Raw genomic sequence first — 18,120 nt, 5'->3', positions numbered from 1 at the left:
GCACTGCGAGTCTTATCATATGTGTTTAGGTTCTACAATCGAACTAACCGATACACCCGACGGTTTCATTCTTACCCCTCTCTAATTATTTCTGGAGAAGAAATTTCTAAAATTCGAGTTCGGCTCATAATACTCGCACAGATGAATCACTTTCCAGAGGAACACAAGAATCTTACTGCTAAAATTGCAATATCGTCAAAGAGTAAAATTCTCTCCTTAAACCCTTTCCTCGATATTCATGGTGTAATTCGAGAAAACGGCCGACTGACAAATTCGCAGATGTTGTCTGAAGACGAAAAGCGTCCGATTATTCTGCCCTATAGTTGTTATTTCGCAAAGTTGTTAGTAAAACTTACTCACAAGGGCTCTCTTCATGGCGGAAATCAATTGGTATTTCGGTTACTGCGCCAACAATATTGGATTCCGAAAGCCAAAAATCTCATAAAGACTGTTATTCATAATTGTAAACCATGTGTTATACACAGAAAACAAAATCAATGTCAAATTATGGCGGCTCTCCCGGAAGAACGGACGGTACTTTCCAGACCCTTTGAAAATACAGGTGTAGATTTCGCCGGTCCATTCGACATTAAAAGCTTTTCGGGAAGATCTTACAAGATTACTAAAGGTTACGCTTGTGTTTTTGTATGCTTCTCTACGAAAGCGATTCACTTAGAAGCTGCCAGCGATCTTTCAACAGAAACCTTTCTAGGCGCATTTTCAAGGTTCATTGCTAGAAGAAGCTGTCCAAAAAATATCTTTTCGGATAATGGAACTAACTTTGCAGGCGCATCCACCGTTCTTAAAAGGGACTTTAAAAAATTCATTACCACAACTCAAGAGTCTGTGTGCAACCTATATAGCCTTCAAGAAGTCTCCTGGTATTTTATCCCGGCAGGCGCTCCTCATATGGGTGGTCTCTGGGAAGCAGGGGTTAAAAGTTTAAAATTTCATCTTCGTCGTACCGCTGCTTCTCAGAAATTCAGCTTTGAAGAATTTCAAACCCTTCTTTGTCGCATCGAAGCCTGTCTAAATTCAAGACCGATATCACCTAATTCCAACGACCCTGCTGATTGTGCAGCTCTTACTCCGGGTCATTTTCTAACTGGGGGGCCAATACTCGCCCCACCGGAACCCTCAATCGAAACAAACCCAATATCATTAATCAACCGATGGCAAAAACTTAAGGCTCTTAGTCAACAACATTCGCTTCGCTGGAAGGAGGAATACTTAAAGGAGCTTCACAAACGTCATAAATGGAAGTCCCCTCAAAAAGATATTGCCATCGATGACCTAGTTGTAGTTCGCCATGAAAATCTTCCACCTAGTGAATGGCGCTTGGGTAGGGTCACCAATATATATCATGGAACTGATAAAAGAGTTCGAGTGGCCGACATTCGCACCCAAAAGGTAATGATAACGCGCCCCATTATAAAGTTAGTTGTTTTACCAAACTAACCTTTAGCGTTTATCATCTCTTTTAATTCCTTAGCTTTACAATATGGATACAGCACTCATTGAATGTTCACCGACCCCACCCCCCAATGCAGCGGCACCAGTGGAAACATCGACAAGCATTGAACGAGCAACAACGGACACATCGGCCAACACTGAGCAGGCGGCAATGAACACGTCAACATCAGCGAAGAAATTGCCAGGCCTCAACAAACGAAGCAATACGCTCAAATGTAGAGTTTGTGATCGATCACACCCTCTTCGATTCTGTAAAAGATTTATCGACGCAAGCTTTGAACGCCGACTACGTTTGGTATTGTTACACCGTTATTGCTCGCGATGCTTAGCGCATTCGCATATAACAAAAAACTGCAAAAGCACGGGAACATGCCATTTTTGTGGTGAGAAGCATCATTCGCTTCTACACTCCAGAACTCGTGTAACCTTTCGCCGTGAACTCCCCCGATCCTCACACAGCTGTCCGGAACGATCACGGTTCTGCCAACAGTCGCCATTTATATACATATAGGGCAACGAAAGGTCCTGACCCGAGCTCTTCTCGACTCTTGCTCGCCCACGAGCAAAGTGTGCAATTCATTGGTGCGCCGTCTTCGTATACCGACGGTGCCGGTTGCATATATTGATATGTGCGAGCTCTATATCAGCTCATCAAACGACTCACATGTTCGATTCACGTTGCCAGCAAGAGTCATGCCGGAGTTCGAGCTCAAGACCCCGACTCGCCATCTCAGCCAAGTCACATGTGATAAGTTTGTCAATATGACGTTGGCAGATCCCGGGTTTCAAACATCTTCCGCAGTAGCCGTGATTCTAGGGGGGGATGTATATCACAAAATCATTAAAACCGAAATTGTAAAGTATCCAGGCTATCCGACAGCCCAAAATTCCGTGTTCGGATGGGTCCTTTCTGGCCCATGTGTCCTTTAAGGCACAGCGACCCCTTAATGGGTACCGTTTCGCGTCTTCCGCGTTCGCGTGGGTCCTATCCGGCCTGGGTGTCCCTTCAGGCACAGCGACCCCCTAATGGGTACCGTTTCGTACACTTAAATTTCCTCATCGGTTTAAGTATTCAATTGAATTGAACTTAATATATGAATTATACTAGCTTGGTAATTAATCATATAAGTAAGTCGCCGTTACATTATAACCCCTACGGGGTAGTAATTATGAACTTATAAAATACGAATATGAATTAGATTTAACTATAATAAAGCACTGTACATATTAAAGAAAACTCAACAATTTATTACTTTACACGCATTTAATGAATTTTAGTTTTAGTTTGGAAATCTATATGGTGCTTGGCTTTTGAATTGTTTGTTGCAACCCCTACGTGTTGCAAGGCCGGCGGCAATGTTGAAGCCAAACGCCTTCAATAGTTGGGAACCACTGGTGTTTCTTCATTCGCAGCTGTTCGCCACAAAGCTGCACTGTGGTTGGAAATCTACCGGTGGTTCTCTTTCGAAGTTAGGGTTCGTTAACGCTGCGCTCAACTGCAGAGATATAGTCTTCTACTTACGACAGCAGTTGAGACAGCGTTCCACAGCAGCATTTCAAAGCTAAGGTAACATATACACCTTTTCGGTAATATTTAACTTTATTAATTCTTTACATCTATTGAGATTTATATTTGTCATTTTAAATTCGATTTTTCACCCGCATATATCTTCATATATGTGGTTTCCTTTTCTTCAATAAACCTAACCATTTTTTATATCATATTTTACTAATTCCTTTGTTTCATTTCTTTGTTTCGCTCTTTTCATTTTTTTCGAGTTGCCGTGAGGTCGAACCGGCATATTATTTTGTTTGTGTACACAAACACGGAGTCTATTTTGAATGAAATTGGGGTATTTTGTATATGATACTAGCAGATCAGGCAGACGTTGTTCTGCCCTAAATTTGGTCTATCTGCATACATCTTAATAAGCTCTTTCCATCTAACTCTGCCTCCCCCCTCTTATATTTTTCTTAATCTTTTATTCACTCCTCCCTCCGCCTTTTTCGATTCATCTATATCTATTTCGTCTCACTCTATCTCTTTCTCAGTCTCCTACTTCTACCCTCTTTTCTCTTCTTTCATTCTCCTTCATCTCTTATTGCCAGTCACAGAGGGTGGTCCTAATCCCAGTCCCTGTCCGTCTCTGGTCTAGTTCCCGGAAAAAAGGATCGTAAATATTAATACAGGCAAATTAATACCCCGAATTTCAGGCAAATCGAATAGGATGTACATAGGTACATATATAGGTATGTGGGTATTATTAATTCATGTCTTTATTTCGGCTTCGCATGCTTATTTATCAGTTTTGCGAGGTTGATGCTACTAAATCGAATATTACAATGGAAATTACTTTAAAGCTCTCAGCAATAGCTTTCGTTTGATATCCATACACACACATTGTACAGGTATCCGCGTCGACGTTTTGGCCTATATCTCAAGACCCTTGTCACTCAGCGGTATAAAAATTACTCTACTAAAGCACACATCAACAGCTTTCATTTGCTATCCATATTATACACACCTTCTAGGCGTATCCGGGTCCACGAAAATATGAAAACTTCACTGTACTAAAGCACTCATCAACAGCTTTCATTTGATATCCATATTATATAAACACATTCTAGGGGTGCCCGGGTCCACGTTTTGGCCTTTATCTCGAGACCCAAGTCAACCAGCGGTATAAAAACTACACTGTACTAAAGCACTCATCAACAGCTTTCATTTGATATCCATATTATATAAACACATTCTAGGGGTGCCCGGGTCCAGGTTTGGCCTTATAACTCGATACCTTAGTCACCAATAGGTATGAAAACTACCCTGTACTAAAGCACTCATCAACAGCTTTCACTTGATATCCAATTGTATAAAAACATTCTAGGGGTGCCCTGGTCCACGTTTTGGCCTGTATCTCGAGACCCTAGTCACCAATAGGTATGAAAACTACCCAGGCGTAGTCACCCGTCACTTACCCCCAGAGTGGCGACGTCTCCCCTTATGCACTTCAGAATTCTGCAGTTAAACTGTAATGGACTAACTGGGAAGATTACGGAGATAGTCGATTTCATGAAGCGGCACAACATCCGCATTGCTGCGATTCAAGAGACTAAACTCACAGCAAGATCTGCATTGCAGACCTGCTCTGGGTATAATGTCCACAGGAAAGACCGCGAGAGCGGAAATGGAGGCGGTCTCGCGTTTATCATACACCACTCTGTGCAATATTATATATTTGATCCTGGCATCGACCGTAGGGACAATGTCTTAGAACGTCAAGGCCTATCTGTCCGGTCAGGCGATGCAAACCTAGAAATCATCAACATCTACATCCCTCCTGCCACCTGTTGCCCCAGTGGATACCGCCCTAATATCAGGGCCTTACTGGCAACAATCGCATTATCTTAGGCGATTTCAATGCCCATCATGATCTATGGCATTCAAACTTGCGGGCGGACAGTAGGGGTGAGATGTTGGCGGATCAAATAGAAGAATCGACGTTCTGCACAATAAACGGAGACGCCCCCACACGTATGGTAGGAAGCTGTCACAGCCCGCCAGATATCTCAATCGTGAGCGCAGAACTCGTAAACTGCGTCAACTGGCAGCCGATGGTAACATTGGCATCCGACCACCTGCCCATACTTATTTCGCTTGAGCGTACCGCCGACTTCATCGTCACTGAAAAACGCACTTTCATAAACTTCAAAAACGGAAAGTCGGAAGAATATAAATCCTTTACAGACAACCGCTTTGCTGACCTCCCTATCCCCACTGATGCCCGCCAAAGGGAGCGTGCCTTCCGTAAGGTCATTAAATCCGCCTCGGCACATTTCATTCCCGCCGGGAGAATTCCCGAAACCCGGCCCCACTTCCCGGCAGAGGTCGCAAACTTAGCGAGAGAACGTGACCTTATAAGACAGCTTGATCCAGGCGACCCCCAAATAAGGGATATAAACCAACGCATCAGATTGCTTGTGGATGAACACAAGCGGGCGAAATGGGAGGAGCACCTAAGAGGTTGTAACCTCTCTACCAGTGTGGGTAAACTTTGGTCCACCGTAAAGTCCCTATCGAATCCGACTAAGCACAAAGACAAAGTTTCCATCGCCTTTGGCGACAAAGTGTTGTCGGACTCGAAAAGATGCGCGAGCGCTTTCTGCCGACAATATATAATGCATCCTACGGTCGACAAAGATAGACGGAGAGCCAATAGACACGCACATAAACACAAATCCAGCGCGTCACCAATCACCATCACCGCTAAAGAGGTTGAGGACGCCATTGGTCGTGCTAAACCATCCAAAGCAGTGGGCCCAGACGGCATAGCCATGCCGATGCTTAAAAGCCTAGGGAAAGAGGGTTTCAAATATTTAGCGCATGTCTTCAACCTGTCTCTTTCCACCTTTGTCATACCCGAGAAATGGAAAATGGCCAAGGTGGTCCCGCTACTAAAGCCTGGGAAACCAGCTAGCATACTCGAGTCGTATCGTCCGATATCTCTCCTATCGCCAGTGGCAGAGACGCTTGAAGCCATTTTGCTCCCTTATTTCCAAGCAAATTTGCAGCTAGCCCCTCATCAGCATGGCTTCAGAAAACTCCATAGCACTACCACCGCGCTAAATGCCATTAGCACCCAGATAAATTGCGGTTTAAATCAATACCCCCACCATAGAACAGTACTCGTAGCGCTAGACCTATCAAAAGCTTTTGATACGGTCAACCATGGCTCGTTACTGCAAGACCTGGAAGGGTCTACCCTTCCCCATGTCTTAAAAGGTGGACCGCAAATTATCTGGGTGGTCGGCAGGCATCGGTGCAATTTAGAAACGAAAAATCAAAACCAAGGAGAATTAAACAAGGGGTGCCACAGGGTGGTGTCCTATCCCCACTTTTGTTTAATTTCTACATATCTAAGCTACCTTCACCACCGGAAGGAGTCACAATCGCTTCCTACGCCGATGACTGCACAATAATGGCCACAAGCCCAGGCCCAAAGATCGATGCGCTATGCAGTAAAATAAACCCAGTTTTTTCGCCTCGCGAAACCTGGCATTATCACCGACTAAATCTTCCGCGACCTTATTTACAACATGGACGTCCCAAATGTCGACCATTTTGAACATCCACGCCGATGGCACTACGCTACCGACTGTCCTACACCCCAAAATCTTGGGTGTGACGTTTGATCAGAATCTACATTTTGGTGAGCACGCAGCAGAAATTGTTCCGAGAATTCAGAGCCGTAACAAAATCCTCAAATCCCTCGTTGGCAGTACTTGGGGAAAAGATAAAGAAGCGCTCATGACTACATACAAAGCAATTAGCCAGCCGATTACGTGCTATGCGTCACCCATATGGTCGCCAAGCCTAAAAATCACCCACTGGAAGAAACTACAGGCCTGCCAAAATACTGCTCTCAGAATCGCCACGGGCTGTCTTCTTATGTCCCCAGAACACCATCTGCATAATGAGGCGACAATACTCCCCATCAGGGAGAGAAATGAGATGCTGACCAAACAGTTCCTGTTGAATACCCACAAACCTGGGCATCCCAACAGACATCTGATTGATGAACCAGCACCGCCTAGGGGCTTAAGGAGTCATCTCCGTAAGCATTTTGAGGAAATATGGCACCTGAGAACCCAGCCGTATGAAGTGAAAAAACACAAGCAGGTCCTTGGTGAACTCCATAAACAGGCGTCGGACCTTTATGCCGGGAATTGCCCGGTGAATCCAGTACTTAACGAAAATTATCCAAAACTCGCGGAAAAGGAACGCATATTCCCCAGGGAAACGCGTGTCACTCTTGCTCAACTTCGTTCTGGATACTGTAACAGGTTAAACTCTTACCTATCCAGAATCAACCCCGACATAAAAAATGTATGCCCCGCTTGCAATGTGTCCCCACATGACACCAACCATCTCTTCAATTGTAATGTGGAACCAACGCTTCTAACACCCCTTTCCTTATGGTCCACCCCTGTTGAAACGGCAAGTTTCCTTGGACTCCCGTTAGAGGATATTGATGACAATTTGTGATCGGTCGCGGCTATTAGGTGGGGCGAGCATTGCTACAACAACAACAACAACTCTAAATTTAACTTGATTAAAAAATATTCAGAAACACAAAGTATAAAACAAGAAGTAAACACCCCCAGCAATATAGCGGTAAAAATTGCATTCAATGACAAAAGTACTACAAACTGTTAATGTGGTCTCGACTGCTCAAAAAAATTATATTGTGTATAGATTATTACATTTGAAGGATATTAGATGATTTCGTACCATGCGATTTCATATGCGAATTCAGTCCAGCGGCTTGTGCAAAGCGTTTTTCACAAATTTTGCACAAATATTTTTTTTCCTCACTATGAATTTGTTTATGTTGGCGCAGGTGTTTAGCGCTTGTAAAGCCTTTATCACACACTTTGCATTTGTAGTTGCGCAGTTGTAAATGTGCATTAATGTGCTCTTTTAACATTTGCTTGTTATAAAATAATTTGGAGCAAATATAACATTTATGGCGCGGCTTATTTTCGTGACGTTGCATGTGCACTAAATAGGCAGATTTTCCTGTATATACTTTACCACAAATATGACAGACAAACGGTTTTTCGCCAGTATGTGTACGCATATGGGTTTTCAATTGTGTTGTGGTTGCAACAGATTTACTACATACCTCACAGCTGAATGTATAATCTTGGGCATGTGCACGCAAATGTACAGTATAGTTGTTAAGAAGTTTAAACCCATGACCGCAAACTTGGCATTTATAAGGCAGTGATCCATCATGTGATGATAAATGTTTTTTGTATACAGTCCAAGCTGAAATTAAGTCACCACATAAAGGACATTCATACGGTGGAACGTTGACCTCAAGAAATTCTATGTGATTGTAAAAAGCAGACGTTGAACTGAAAGTTGTATTAGTTTGTTTACATGCTATTTTTCTTTTCTTTTCCGTTGAGCATAATTTCCTAAGTCCCCGAATTTCCTTTTCTAAATCATTTTTCGTTAGATCAGTTAGTCCTGATGTTTTTCGAAATTCCGAAAGTATATTATCCAAAGCTTCCTGACGTCTGTTGGTGAATCTATACGTGATATCATTTTCATCCCAAAGACAGGTATGTCTCCTGTAAATTTTGGCTAAATTTATAGCCTGTGCACCGTTAAGTGAACTATCAGGAATTTGGAATTTCGCTTTTATTTTTTCTTTGGTATCCTGTAAAAGGAAAGGAATGTTAAAAAATATATTTAAGTCACTGGACCATAATAAATTAATAAAAAAAATATAATAATATAATAATAAATGAATGACAATAATAATAAAGCCCAACGATTTTCCCAACATCCCGCCACGAAGTAGGCATCCTCATGACGCGATGATTTATTTTGCCGAATCTTTTAAATACAGGGGTTTGTTAAGCATAGAGATCTAAAACTGACTACAATCTCCGTAGTAGTCGGTAGCAATGCCGAGCATTAGCCCCCGTTGTTGTTGTTGTAGCAATGCTTCGCCCCACCTAACAGCCGCGACCGATCACAAATTGTCATCAATATCCTCTAACGAGAGTCCAAGGAAACTTGCCGTTTCAACAGGGGTGGACCATAAGGAAAGGGGTGTTAGAGGCGTTGGTTCCACATTACAATTAAAGAGATGGTTGGTGTCATGTGGGGACACATTGCAAGCGGGGCATACATTTTGTATGTCGGGGTTGATTCTGGATAGGTAAGAGTTTAACCTGTTACAGTATCCAGAACGAAGTTGAGCCAGAGTGACACGCGTTTCCCTGGGGAGTATGCGTTCCTCTTCCGCGAGTTTTGGATACTTTTCTTTGAGTACTGGATTCACCGGGCAATTCCCGGCATAAAGGTCCGACGCCTGTTTGTGGAGTTCACCAAGAACCTGCTTGTGTTTTTTCGCTTCATACGGCTGGGTTCTCAGGTGCCGTATTTCCTCAAAATGCTAACGGAGATGACTCCTTAAGCCCATAGGCGGTGCTGGCTCATCAATCAGATGTCTGTTGGGATGCCCAGGTCTCTGGGTATTTAACAGGAACTGTTTGGTCAGCATCTCGTTTCTCTCCCTGATGGGAAGTATTCTCGCCAAGGATGGGGATTTAACAGTTCTGGGGATTTAACAGTTCTGGGTATTTAACAGGAACTGTTTGGTCAGCATCTCGCGGTGCTGGTTCATCAATCAGATGTCTGTTTGGATGCCCAGGTTTCTGGGTATTCAACAGGAACTGTTTGTTTAGCATCTCATTTCTCTCCTTGATGGGGAGTATTCTCGCCTCATTATGCAGATGGTGTTCTGGGGACATAAGAAGACAGCCCGTGGCGATTCTGAGAGCAGTATTTTGGCAGGCCTGTAGTTTCTTCCAGTGGGTAATTTTTAGGCTTGGCGACCATATGGGTGACGCGTAGCACGTAATCGGCTGGCTAATTGCCTTGTATATAGTTATGAGCGTTTCTTTATCTTTTCCCCAGGTACTGCCAGCGAGGGATTTGAGGATTTTGTTACGGCTCTGAATTCTCGGAACAATTGCGGCTGCGTGCTCACCAAAATGTAGATCCTGATCAAACGTCACTCCCAAGATTTTGGGGTGTAGGACAGTCGGTAGCGTAGTGCCATCGACGTGGATGTTCAAAATGGTCGACATTTGGGACGTCCATGTTGTAAATAAGGTCGCGGAAGATTTAGTCGGTGATAATGCCAGGTTTCGCGAGGCGAAAAAACTGGAGAGATCAGGGAGGTAGCCGTTTATTTTATTGCATAGCGCATCGATCTTTGGGCCTGGGCCTGTGGCCATTATTGTGCAGCCGTCGGCGTAGGAAACGATTATGACTCCTTCCGGTGGTGAAGGTAGCTTAGATATGTAGAAATTAAACAACCCTGTGGCACCCCTTGTTTAATTCTCCTAGGTTTTGGTGTTTCGTTTCTAAATTACACCGATGCCTGCCGACCACCCAGATAATTTGCGGTCCACCTTTTAAGACATGGGGGAAGGGTAGACCCTTCCAGGTCTTGCAGTAACGAGCCATGGTTGACCGTATCAAAAGCTTTTGATAGGTCTAGCGCTACGAGTACTGTTCTATGGTGGGGGTATTGATTTAAACCGCAATTTGTCTGGGTGCTAATGGCATTTAGCGCGGCGGTAGTGCTATAGAGTTATCTGAAGCCATGCTGATGAGAGGCTAGCTGGAAATTTGCTTGGAAATAAGGGAGCAAAATGGCTTCAAGCGTCTTTGCTACTGGCGATAGGAGAGATATCGGACGACACGACTCACCTATATTAGCTGGTTTCCCAGGCTTTAGTAGCGGGACCACCTTGGCCATTTTCCACTTCTCGGGTATGACAAAGGTGGAAAGAGACAGGTTGAAGACATGCGCTAAATAGTTGAAACCCTCTTTCCCTAGGCTTTTAAGCATCGGCATGGATATGCCGTCTGGACCCACTGCTTTGGATGGTTTAGCGCGACCAATGACGTCCTCAACCTCTTTAGCGGTGATGGTGATTTGTGACGCGCTGAATTTGTGTTTATGTGCGTGTCTATTGGCTCTCCGTCTATCTTTGTCGACCGTAGGATGCATTATATATTGTCGGCAGAAAGCGCTCGCGCATCTTTTCGCGTCCGACAACACTTTGTCGCCAAAGGCGATGGAAACTTTGTATTTGTGCTTAGTCGGATTCGATAGGGACTTTACGGTGGACCAAAGTTTACCCACACCGGTAGAGAGGTTACAACCTCTTAGGTACTCCTCCCATTTCGCCCGCTTGTGTTCGTCCACAAGCAATCTGATGCGTTGGTTTATATCCCTTATTTGGGGGTCGCCTGGATCAAACTGTCTTATAAGGTCACGTTCTCTCGCTAAGTTTGCGGCCCCCGCCGGGAAGTGGGGCCGGATTTCGGGAATTCTCCCGGCGGGAATGAAACATGCCGAGGCGGATTCAATGACCTTACGGAAGGCACGCTCCCCTTGGCGGGCATCATTCGGGATAGGGAGGGCAGCAAAGCGGTTGTCTGTAAAAGATTTATATTCTTCCCACTTTCCTTTTTTGAAGTTTATGAAAGTGCGTTTTTCGGTAACGATGAAGTCGGCGGTACGCTCGAGCGAAATAAGTATGGGCAGGTGGTCGGATGCCAATGTTACCATCGGCTGCCAGTTGACGCAGTTTACGAGTTCTGCGCTCACTATTGAGATATCTGGCGAACTCTGACAGCTTCCTACCATACGTGTGGGGGCGTCTCCGTTTATTGTGCAGAACGTCGTTTCTTCTATTTGATCCGCCAACATCTCACCCCTACTGTCCGCCCGCAAGTTTGAATGCCATAGATCGTGATGAGCATTGAAATCGCCTAAGATAATGCGATTGTTGCCAGTGAGTAAGGCTCTGATATTAGGGCGGTATCCACTGGGGCAACATGTGGCAGGAGGGATGTAGATGTTGATGATTTCTAGGTTTGCATCGCCTGACCGGACAGATAGGCCTTGACGTTCTAAGACATTGTCCCTGCGGTCGATGCCAGGATCAAATATATAATATTGCACAGAGTGGTGTATGATAAACGCGAGGCCGCCTCCATTTCCGCTCTCGCGGTCTTTCCTGTGGACATTATACCCAGAGCAGGTCTGCAATGCAGATCTTGCTGGGAGTTTAGTATCTTGAATCGCAGCAATTCGAATGCTGTGCCGCTTCATGAAATCGACTATCTCCGTAATCTTCCCAGTTAGTCCATTACAGTTTAACTGCAGAATTCTGAAGTGCATAAGGGGAGACGCTGCCACTCTGGGGGTAAGTGACGGGTGACTACGCCTGGGTTGTGGAAGGCCAGGACGCAATTGCTGTTGTGGCCCTGGGACTGGGCGTCCTTGGGCAAGCATTGGGGTACCCGGATGATTTGGGTTTGCGACCTGGCAACATGGCGCGATGAAACCCGTCGGGGGGTTGCCGTCGCAGAGACCAGAACATCTGGGAAAGTGACACCACCCAAACCTATATAGTCTGTGCTGGCAAACGGTGCAAACGGAGGTAGGGACTAACAGTCTGTTTCCCTGACCTGCACGATTGCTGCCGGAAAAGAGGGGGGGGGGGGGGGGGGAAGGGGACAGGGGCTGATGCTCAGCATTGCCACCGACTCTACTACGAAGGTATTAGTTATGAGTGGTAGCAGCTGTTTGAGTTGTTGGCGCCGTGGGGCCCGGACCCGGATTGGATTCGATGCCTTCCCGGAGTAAGAGAATATGGATCAGTCCTGCTGCAAGGAGCTGCTGGCAGGATGACAATTTGTGGGACGGACGCAACAAATTAAATGGGGTCACACTGAAATGACAGTCCTTGGTCGGGAAAAATCCCGAGTCGCTCCGGCACATAGAACCGACTGCCTTGGGAAGCGGCCCCCGTCTTTTCCGCCAGCAGTCGTGTAGGTCCGGGAAACAGACTCTTAGTCCCTGCCACCTTTTGCACCGCTTGCCAGTACAGAATATATATGTTTGCGTCATCCGCCCAATGCAGCTCCCGGCGATAATCGCATTATCTTAGGCGATTTCAATACCCATCACGGTCTATGGCATTCAAACCTGCAGGCGGACAGCTCACCCTTGCTTTGCGGATCAAATAGAAGAAACGACGTTCTGCACAATAAACGGAGACGCCCCCACTCGTATGGTAGGAAGCTGTCGCAGTTCCAGATATATAAATCGTAAACTCGTAAACTGCGTCAATTGGCAGCCGATGGTAACATTGGCATCCGACCACCTACCTAACGTATTACGCTCGAGCGTTCCGCCGACTTCATCGTTACCGAAAAACGCATAACCTTCATAAACTTTAAAAAAGGAAAGTAGGATGAGTGCAAATTCTTTACAGACAGTCGCTTTGCTACCCTACATATCCATATTGATGCTCGCCAAGGGGAGCGTGCTTTCTGCAAAGTCATTGAATCGGCTTCGGCTCGCTTTATTCCCGCCGAAAGAATCCCCGAAATTCGGCCTTATATTTCGGCGGATGCCGCAAATGTGTTGAGAGAACGTGACCTTATAAGACAGCTCGACCCCGGCGATCCCCAAATAAGGAATATAAACCAACGCATCAGATTGCTGGTGGATGAACACAAGCGGGTAAGCTTTGATCCACCGTAAAGTCCCTATCGAATCCGACAATATATAATGCATTCCACGGTTGAAAAAGTTAGACGACGGGCCAACCGACGCGCACATAAACATAAATGTAGCGCGTTCCCATTACCATCACCGCCAAAGAGGTTGAGGATGCCATCGGTCATGCTAAACCACCTAAAGCAGTGGGCCCAGACGGCATAGCCATGCCGATGCTTAAAAGCCTAGGTAAAGAGGGTTTCAAATATTTAGCACAAGCCTTCAACCTGTCCCTCTCCACCTTTGACATTCCCGAAAATGGCCAATATGGTCCCGCTACTATAGCCTGGGAAACCAGCTAACGTAGGAGATTCATATCACCTGATATGTCTCCTACCGCCAGTAACCAAGACACTTGAATCCATTTTGCTCCCCTATTTCAAAGCAAATTTGCAACTAACCTGTCATCAGCATGGCTTTAGAAAACTTCATAGCACTACCACCGCCCACGCTAAATGCCATTAGCACCCAGATAAATTGCGGTATAAATCAAGCCCCCCACCATAGAACAGTACTCGTTGCGCTAGAAAAGCTTTTGATACGGTCAACCATGGCACGTTACCGCAAGACCTGGAAGGGCGTACCCTTCCCCAACGTCTTAAAAGGTGGACCGCAAATTATCTGGGTGGTCGGCAGGCATCGGTGCAATTTAGAAACGAAACACCAAAACCAAGAAGAGTTAAACAAGGGGTGCCACAGGGTGGTGTCCTATCCCCACTTTTGTTTAACTTCTACATATCAAATCTACCTTCGCCACCAGAAGGCGTTACTATCGTTGTAGGTTATAATCAAAAAAAATTCTTTTTTTTTTAAACGTATTTTGTTTATATTTTATTGTGAACTTTTAACTTTTTGTTTTACAAATTCCTTTTCATAATGAAAATGTTTGATAATTGAAAAATCAATATTGAAAATTAAAACATTGATAAAACATTTTAAAATTACAAAGTTCAAAGTAACTTAAACACAAAGTTAAATAGAAATAATAAGAACCCTACATTACTCGCCCTTCAAGAAAATGTATCATTCAGGGATGCACCTTAACGTTAAGCTAATCGTTTATCAAAAAATTTCCACCGTTTCCGTTGAAACACTTCGAAATATTATCGATAAAGAAATTATCAAGATAAATTGTATCTCGTTTTTATCCGAAACGAAAAGCTTTCGTTAACGTTAAAACGTTAACAAAAACGTGATACTTTATGTTTGAATTGTGCTGGCAATACTATAGCCATGGTGAAGCCGTAAGGTGGTAACAACGAGCGCACATACACACACAAACTCCATATAATTTGTTTGTGTAATTCGTTGGTGGTAATGTCAAAAACACTCTGAGAAATGTTCGTACTGTCAAAATTCATGAGAAAAGTTGCAATCAGCATGGCTATTGCTTTCACCTTTAATGACTCCGCCATCAATCAGCTTTGCCAGCATAGTTTGAAATTAATAATGAACATAAACGATTTGATTCCGTTTTGATATGGCAGAAAACGAAACGAAATCATTTCGTTAATTTGACGTTTTTAACGTTAATAAACGAAACGAAATGACTTTGTTTCGTTTATTAACGTTAATTATCGTAACGAAATGATATCGGTTCGTTGGTTAAGCATGCCTGGTATCATTAAACAAATTGAACGTAACTCTCTTTTTATGTAAATTCTTGGTGTTGTTTGTGTCTGTTATTTCAATTATTGCAGGTTTTAATCTATCAATAGGAAGAGTTTTAATATTATTATCTATTTCAAGTTGGTCAATTTTTGGTCTTTTTCCACAATTTTGTAAGGTCCTTCATATGGTTGTTGTAATGAATGTTTATTAATGACTCGAACAAATGCAAATTTACAAGTTTGAAGATCTTCTGGAACGTAAATTCCAGTATCAGAATCTCTATGATGACTTAAATTTCATCTAACATTTCGAATATGTTCACGTAAATTACTTAAAATTTCAGTTGATGACACAAGTTCCCCTGGCAAACGTAAATTCTGACCGAAAACCATTGTGAATGATGACTAAGTGTGATATCTTATCTGTCAATTGCCTGACAGGATGTTCAATATGGCTACTTTTTAGCGTTTTGACAGGGTGTTCAATATGGCGGCGCCTATCTTCAGCGGGTGATAGAAAGAGGTACAGAATGAGACAGCGATAGTCAATTACAAATCAGGTGATCCAATAAATTTGGAATTTGGACGTCTATGCAGAAGATATCACACTTAGTTATCATTCACAATGCCGAAAACCATTTCCGCTGGTGTAGCCGAAATATCTTCTTTGTAAACAGTGTTGCTAGGTGATGCAAAAAAAGAAGCTAGATTGGCAAACAAAAAAAGGTTAGAAAAGGCTAAATTTAGAAAAAAAGAAGCTAAAAAAGGCCAAAAATTGTTTGGTTAATTCATAAAAATTTTTTTTTAGTTATTTTAGTTTACACATTTGTAAATAAAAACTTATAAACATAACTTAAGCATAACTTCCTGTTTCAAAACATATCAGGCACATTTTCCTTGACTAGCACATGGAATTACTTTAAATGATTGCATATGTGTATATACATAAAAAAAAAAAATATTACAAACTAATGATTATATAAAATATTCCCCGTCTGAAGAATCAGAAGAGCTTAAGTCTGGGTGTAAAGTTTGACTATTTACCATAGATATGAGATCATCGGTAATTTCAAAGTTATTACAACATTTAGATAAGCGTTTTAACGAACATATAATATTAAGCAGCGCATTAAGCATTTTAATCTTTAGTTTGTTCCTTAATTTAGTTTTCAGAATTTTCATGCCACTAAAAATTCTTTCAACCTCCGCGTTACTGAGTGGTAATACTAAAAAACTAAATATGAATTCGACAAGTTCTAAAAAAGGAGGTTCCCCTACAAGAATACTGACTACCATATGACTATCATCTGTTTCTCAGCAATGTCATCCTAACGATCAGCGCCTCATACAAACTTTCTATCACAAACTTAAGGGGACTTGTGCAAATGTGATGTAAACAACTGTGTACGTGTGAGTTTTTGTCTCCTTCTTATACACCAACATGGCCTACTGATTAAGTATATAGCCGTACTGCTCACTCTCATTCCTTTTCCTGGATCAGTGCTGACACTCTAACTATCAAAAAGTGTCATAAATGATAGTTTACTGTAGATATCAGGTTTGACTGTTATACTATCATAAATGACCATTGTTATATTCCGCCAAAAATGAAACAATGCTTTTTGCTTTTTATTTACTTTATTTCATTACGTTTTTAATTTTGTACGTGATAAAAGCATACGTGTTGTTGAGTCCGTATTTGCATATTTACAACTTTTATATATGTTAGTGTCGAAAGGGTTAATACTCAAGCACAATCTATCAAATAGTTTTGACATTTGTTCTATATTGCCATTTTTTGTTGTCTTCTTATTATCATCTTTCTTCTTGCTGCGTATTCGACCGCCCGCTTTATTTAGTGATTAATAATTAACATAGTTTTAGTGGTTATATTGTAATAATTGAACTTATAATTAAAGTCATATTTGATTTAACCACCCGCGTATTATTTCACACGTGAGTTATCGTCAATTGGTAAACCGCTCTTTTAAAGTAATCTGCAGCAGTGCATCGTGATTAGATGGTCCGCATACAGTCCACAACCAGGTAATCCGCAACAACATTTTTTGATCCTTACGAGCCGAATCTGCTAAGCTGTGCAAGTATATATAAAGAAAGATGTTCGCATTTAAATATATTTGCAAACCACATACAAATCGTCGCATCGGAAATTTAAGTAGGTGTCACAGTCTTACATTGGAGGTCCGCCGTGACATTCATTTGACCGCTACTACAAATTTCGATCTACGTTTTTTTTCATCTTTTTAATCCTGTAATTCGTATCGCCTTTGAGTTGCCCCCTGCAAGCAGCAGCAAACAAACCGCCGGAGAAATATATACATACAGAAATTACATACGTACATTAGACTCTTCCATTTTTATAATTTTTTTTTGCTGCGAACTACAATGTCTACTTTCGTCAAAACGCGTGATTCTGCCCTTAACGCCATTAAGCGGTATATGACGAAAAGTAAGGACGACGCTTTTATTTTGGATGTCGAGAATGTTGAGAGTTATCTTACATTGTTGGGTGAGCAATGGGCTCGTTTTAACACCGCGCAAGATGCAGTAGAAGTTTCGTGTGGAGCCGACAATATTGAGGTGGAGGAAAATGCTCGCATTCAGGCCGAAACCTGGTATTGCACGGCGTTAGCCAATTTTAAGCGCGTGCAGAAATGTAGAGCTGAATCTGTATCGCAACCAATATCATCGTCAACAACCGTATCTGCATCCATACGACTGCCCAAAATGGACCTTCCATCATTCGCTGGTGATTCCACTGAATGGATCGCTTTTTACGATGCTTTTTGTTCGTTAGTGGACAACAATTCTACTTTGTCAGGCGGACAAAAGCTACATTATCTGCGTAGTTG

General features: G+C 43.0%; 1 protein-coding gene across 3 annotated transcripts in view; it reads right to left on the bottom strand.

The window, feature by feature from the left end:
• The window catches only part of LOC137249766 (zinc finger protein 846-like), a 137,133-nt gene that overhangs the window by 89,652 nt on the left and 29,361 nt on the right, over positions 1-18,120 (bottom strand). For all 3 annotated transcript variants that reach the window (XM_067781645.1, XM_067781646.1, XM_067781647.1), the window contains exon 4: positions 7,763-8,699. In XM_067781645.1, coding sequence (XP_067637746.1) covers positions 7,763-8,699 — 937 coding nt within the window. The remainder of the gene's footprint in view (positions 1-7,762; positions 8,700-18,120) is intronic.

This window comes from Eurosta solidaginis, chromosome 4, assembly GCF_040869045.1.
Source record: "Eurosta solidaginis isolate ZX-2024a chromosome 4, ASM4086904v1, whole genome shotgun sequence".
Taxonomy (NCBI): Eukaryota; Metazoa; Arthropoda; class Insecta; order Diptera; family Tephritidae; genus Eurosta; species Eurosta solidaginis.
The sequence above is the reverse complement of the archived record's forward strand: the minus strand, read 5'-3'. Positions and strand labels throughout refer to the sequence as shown.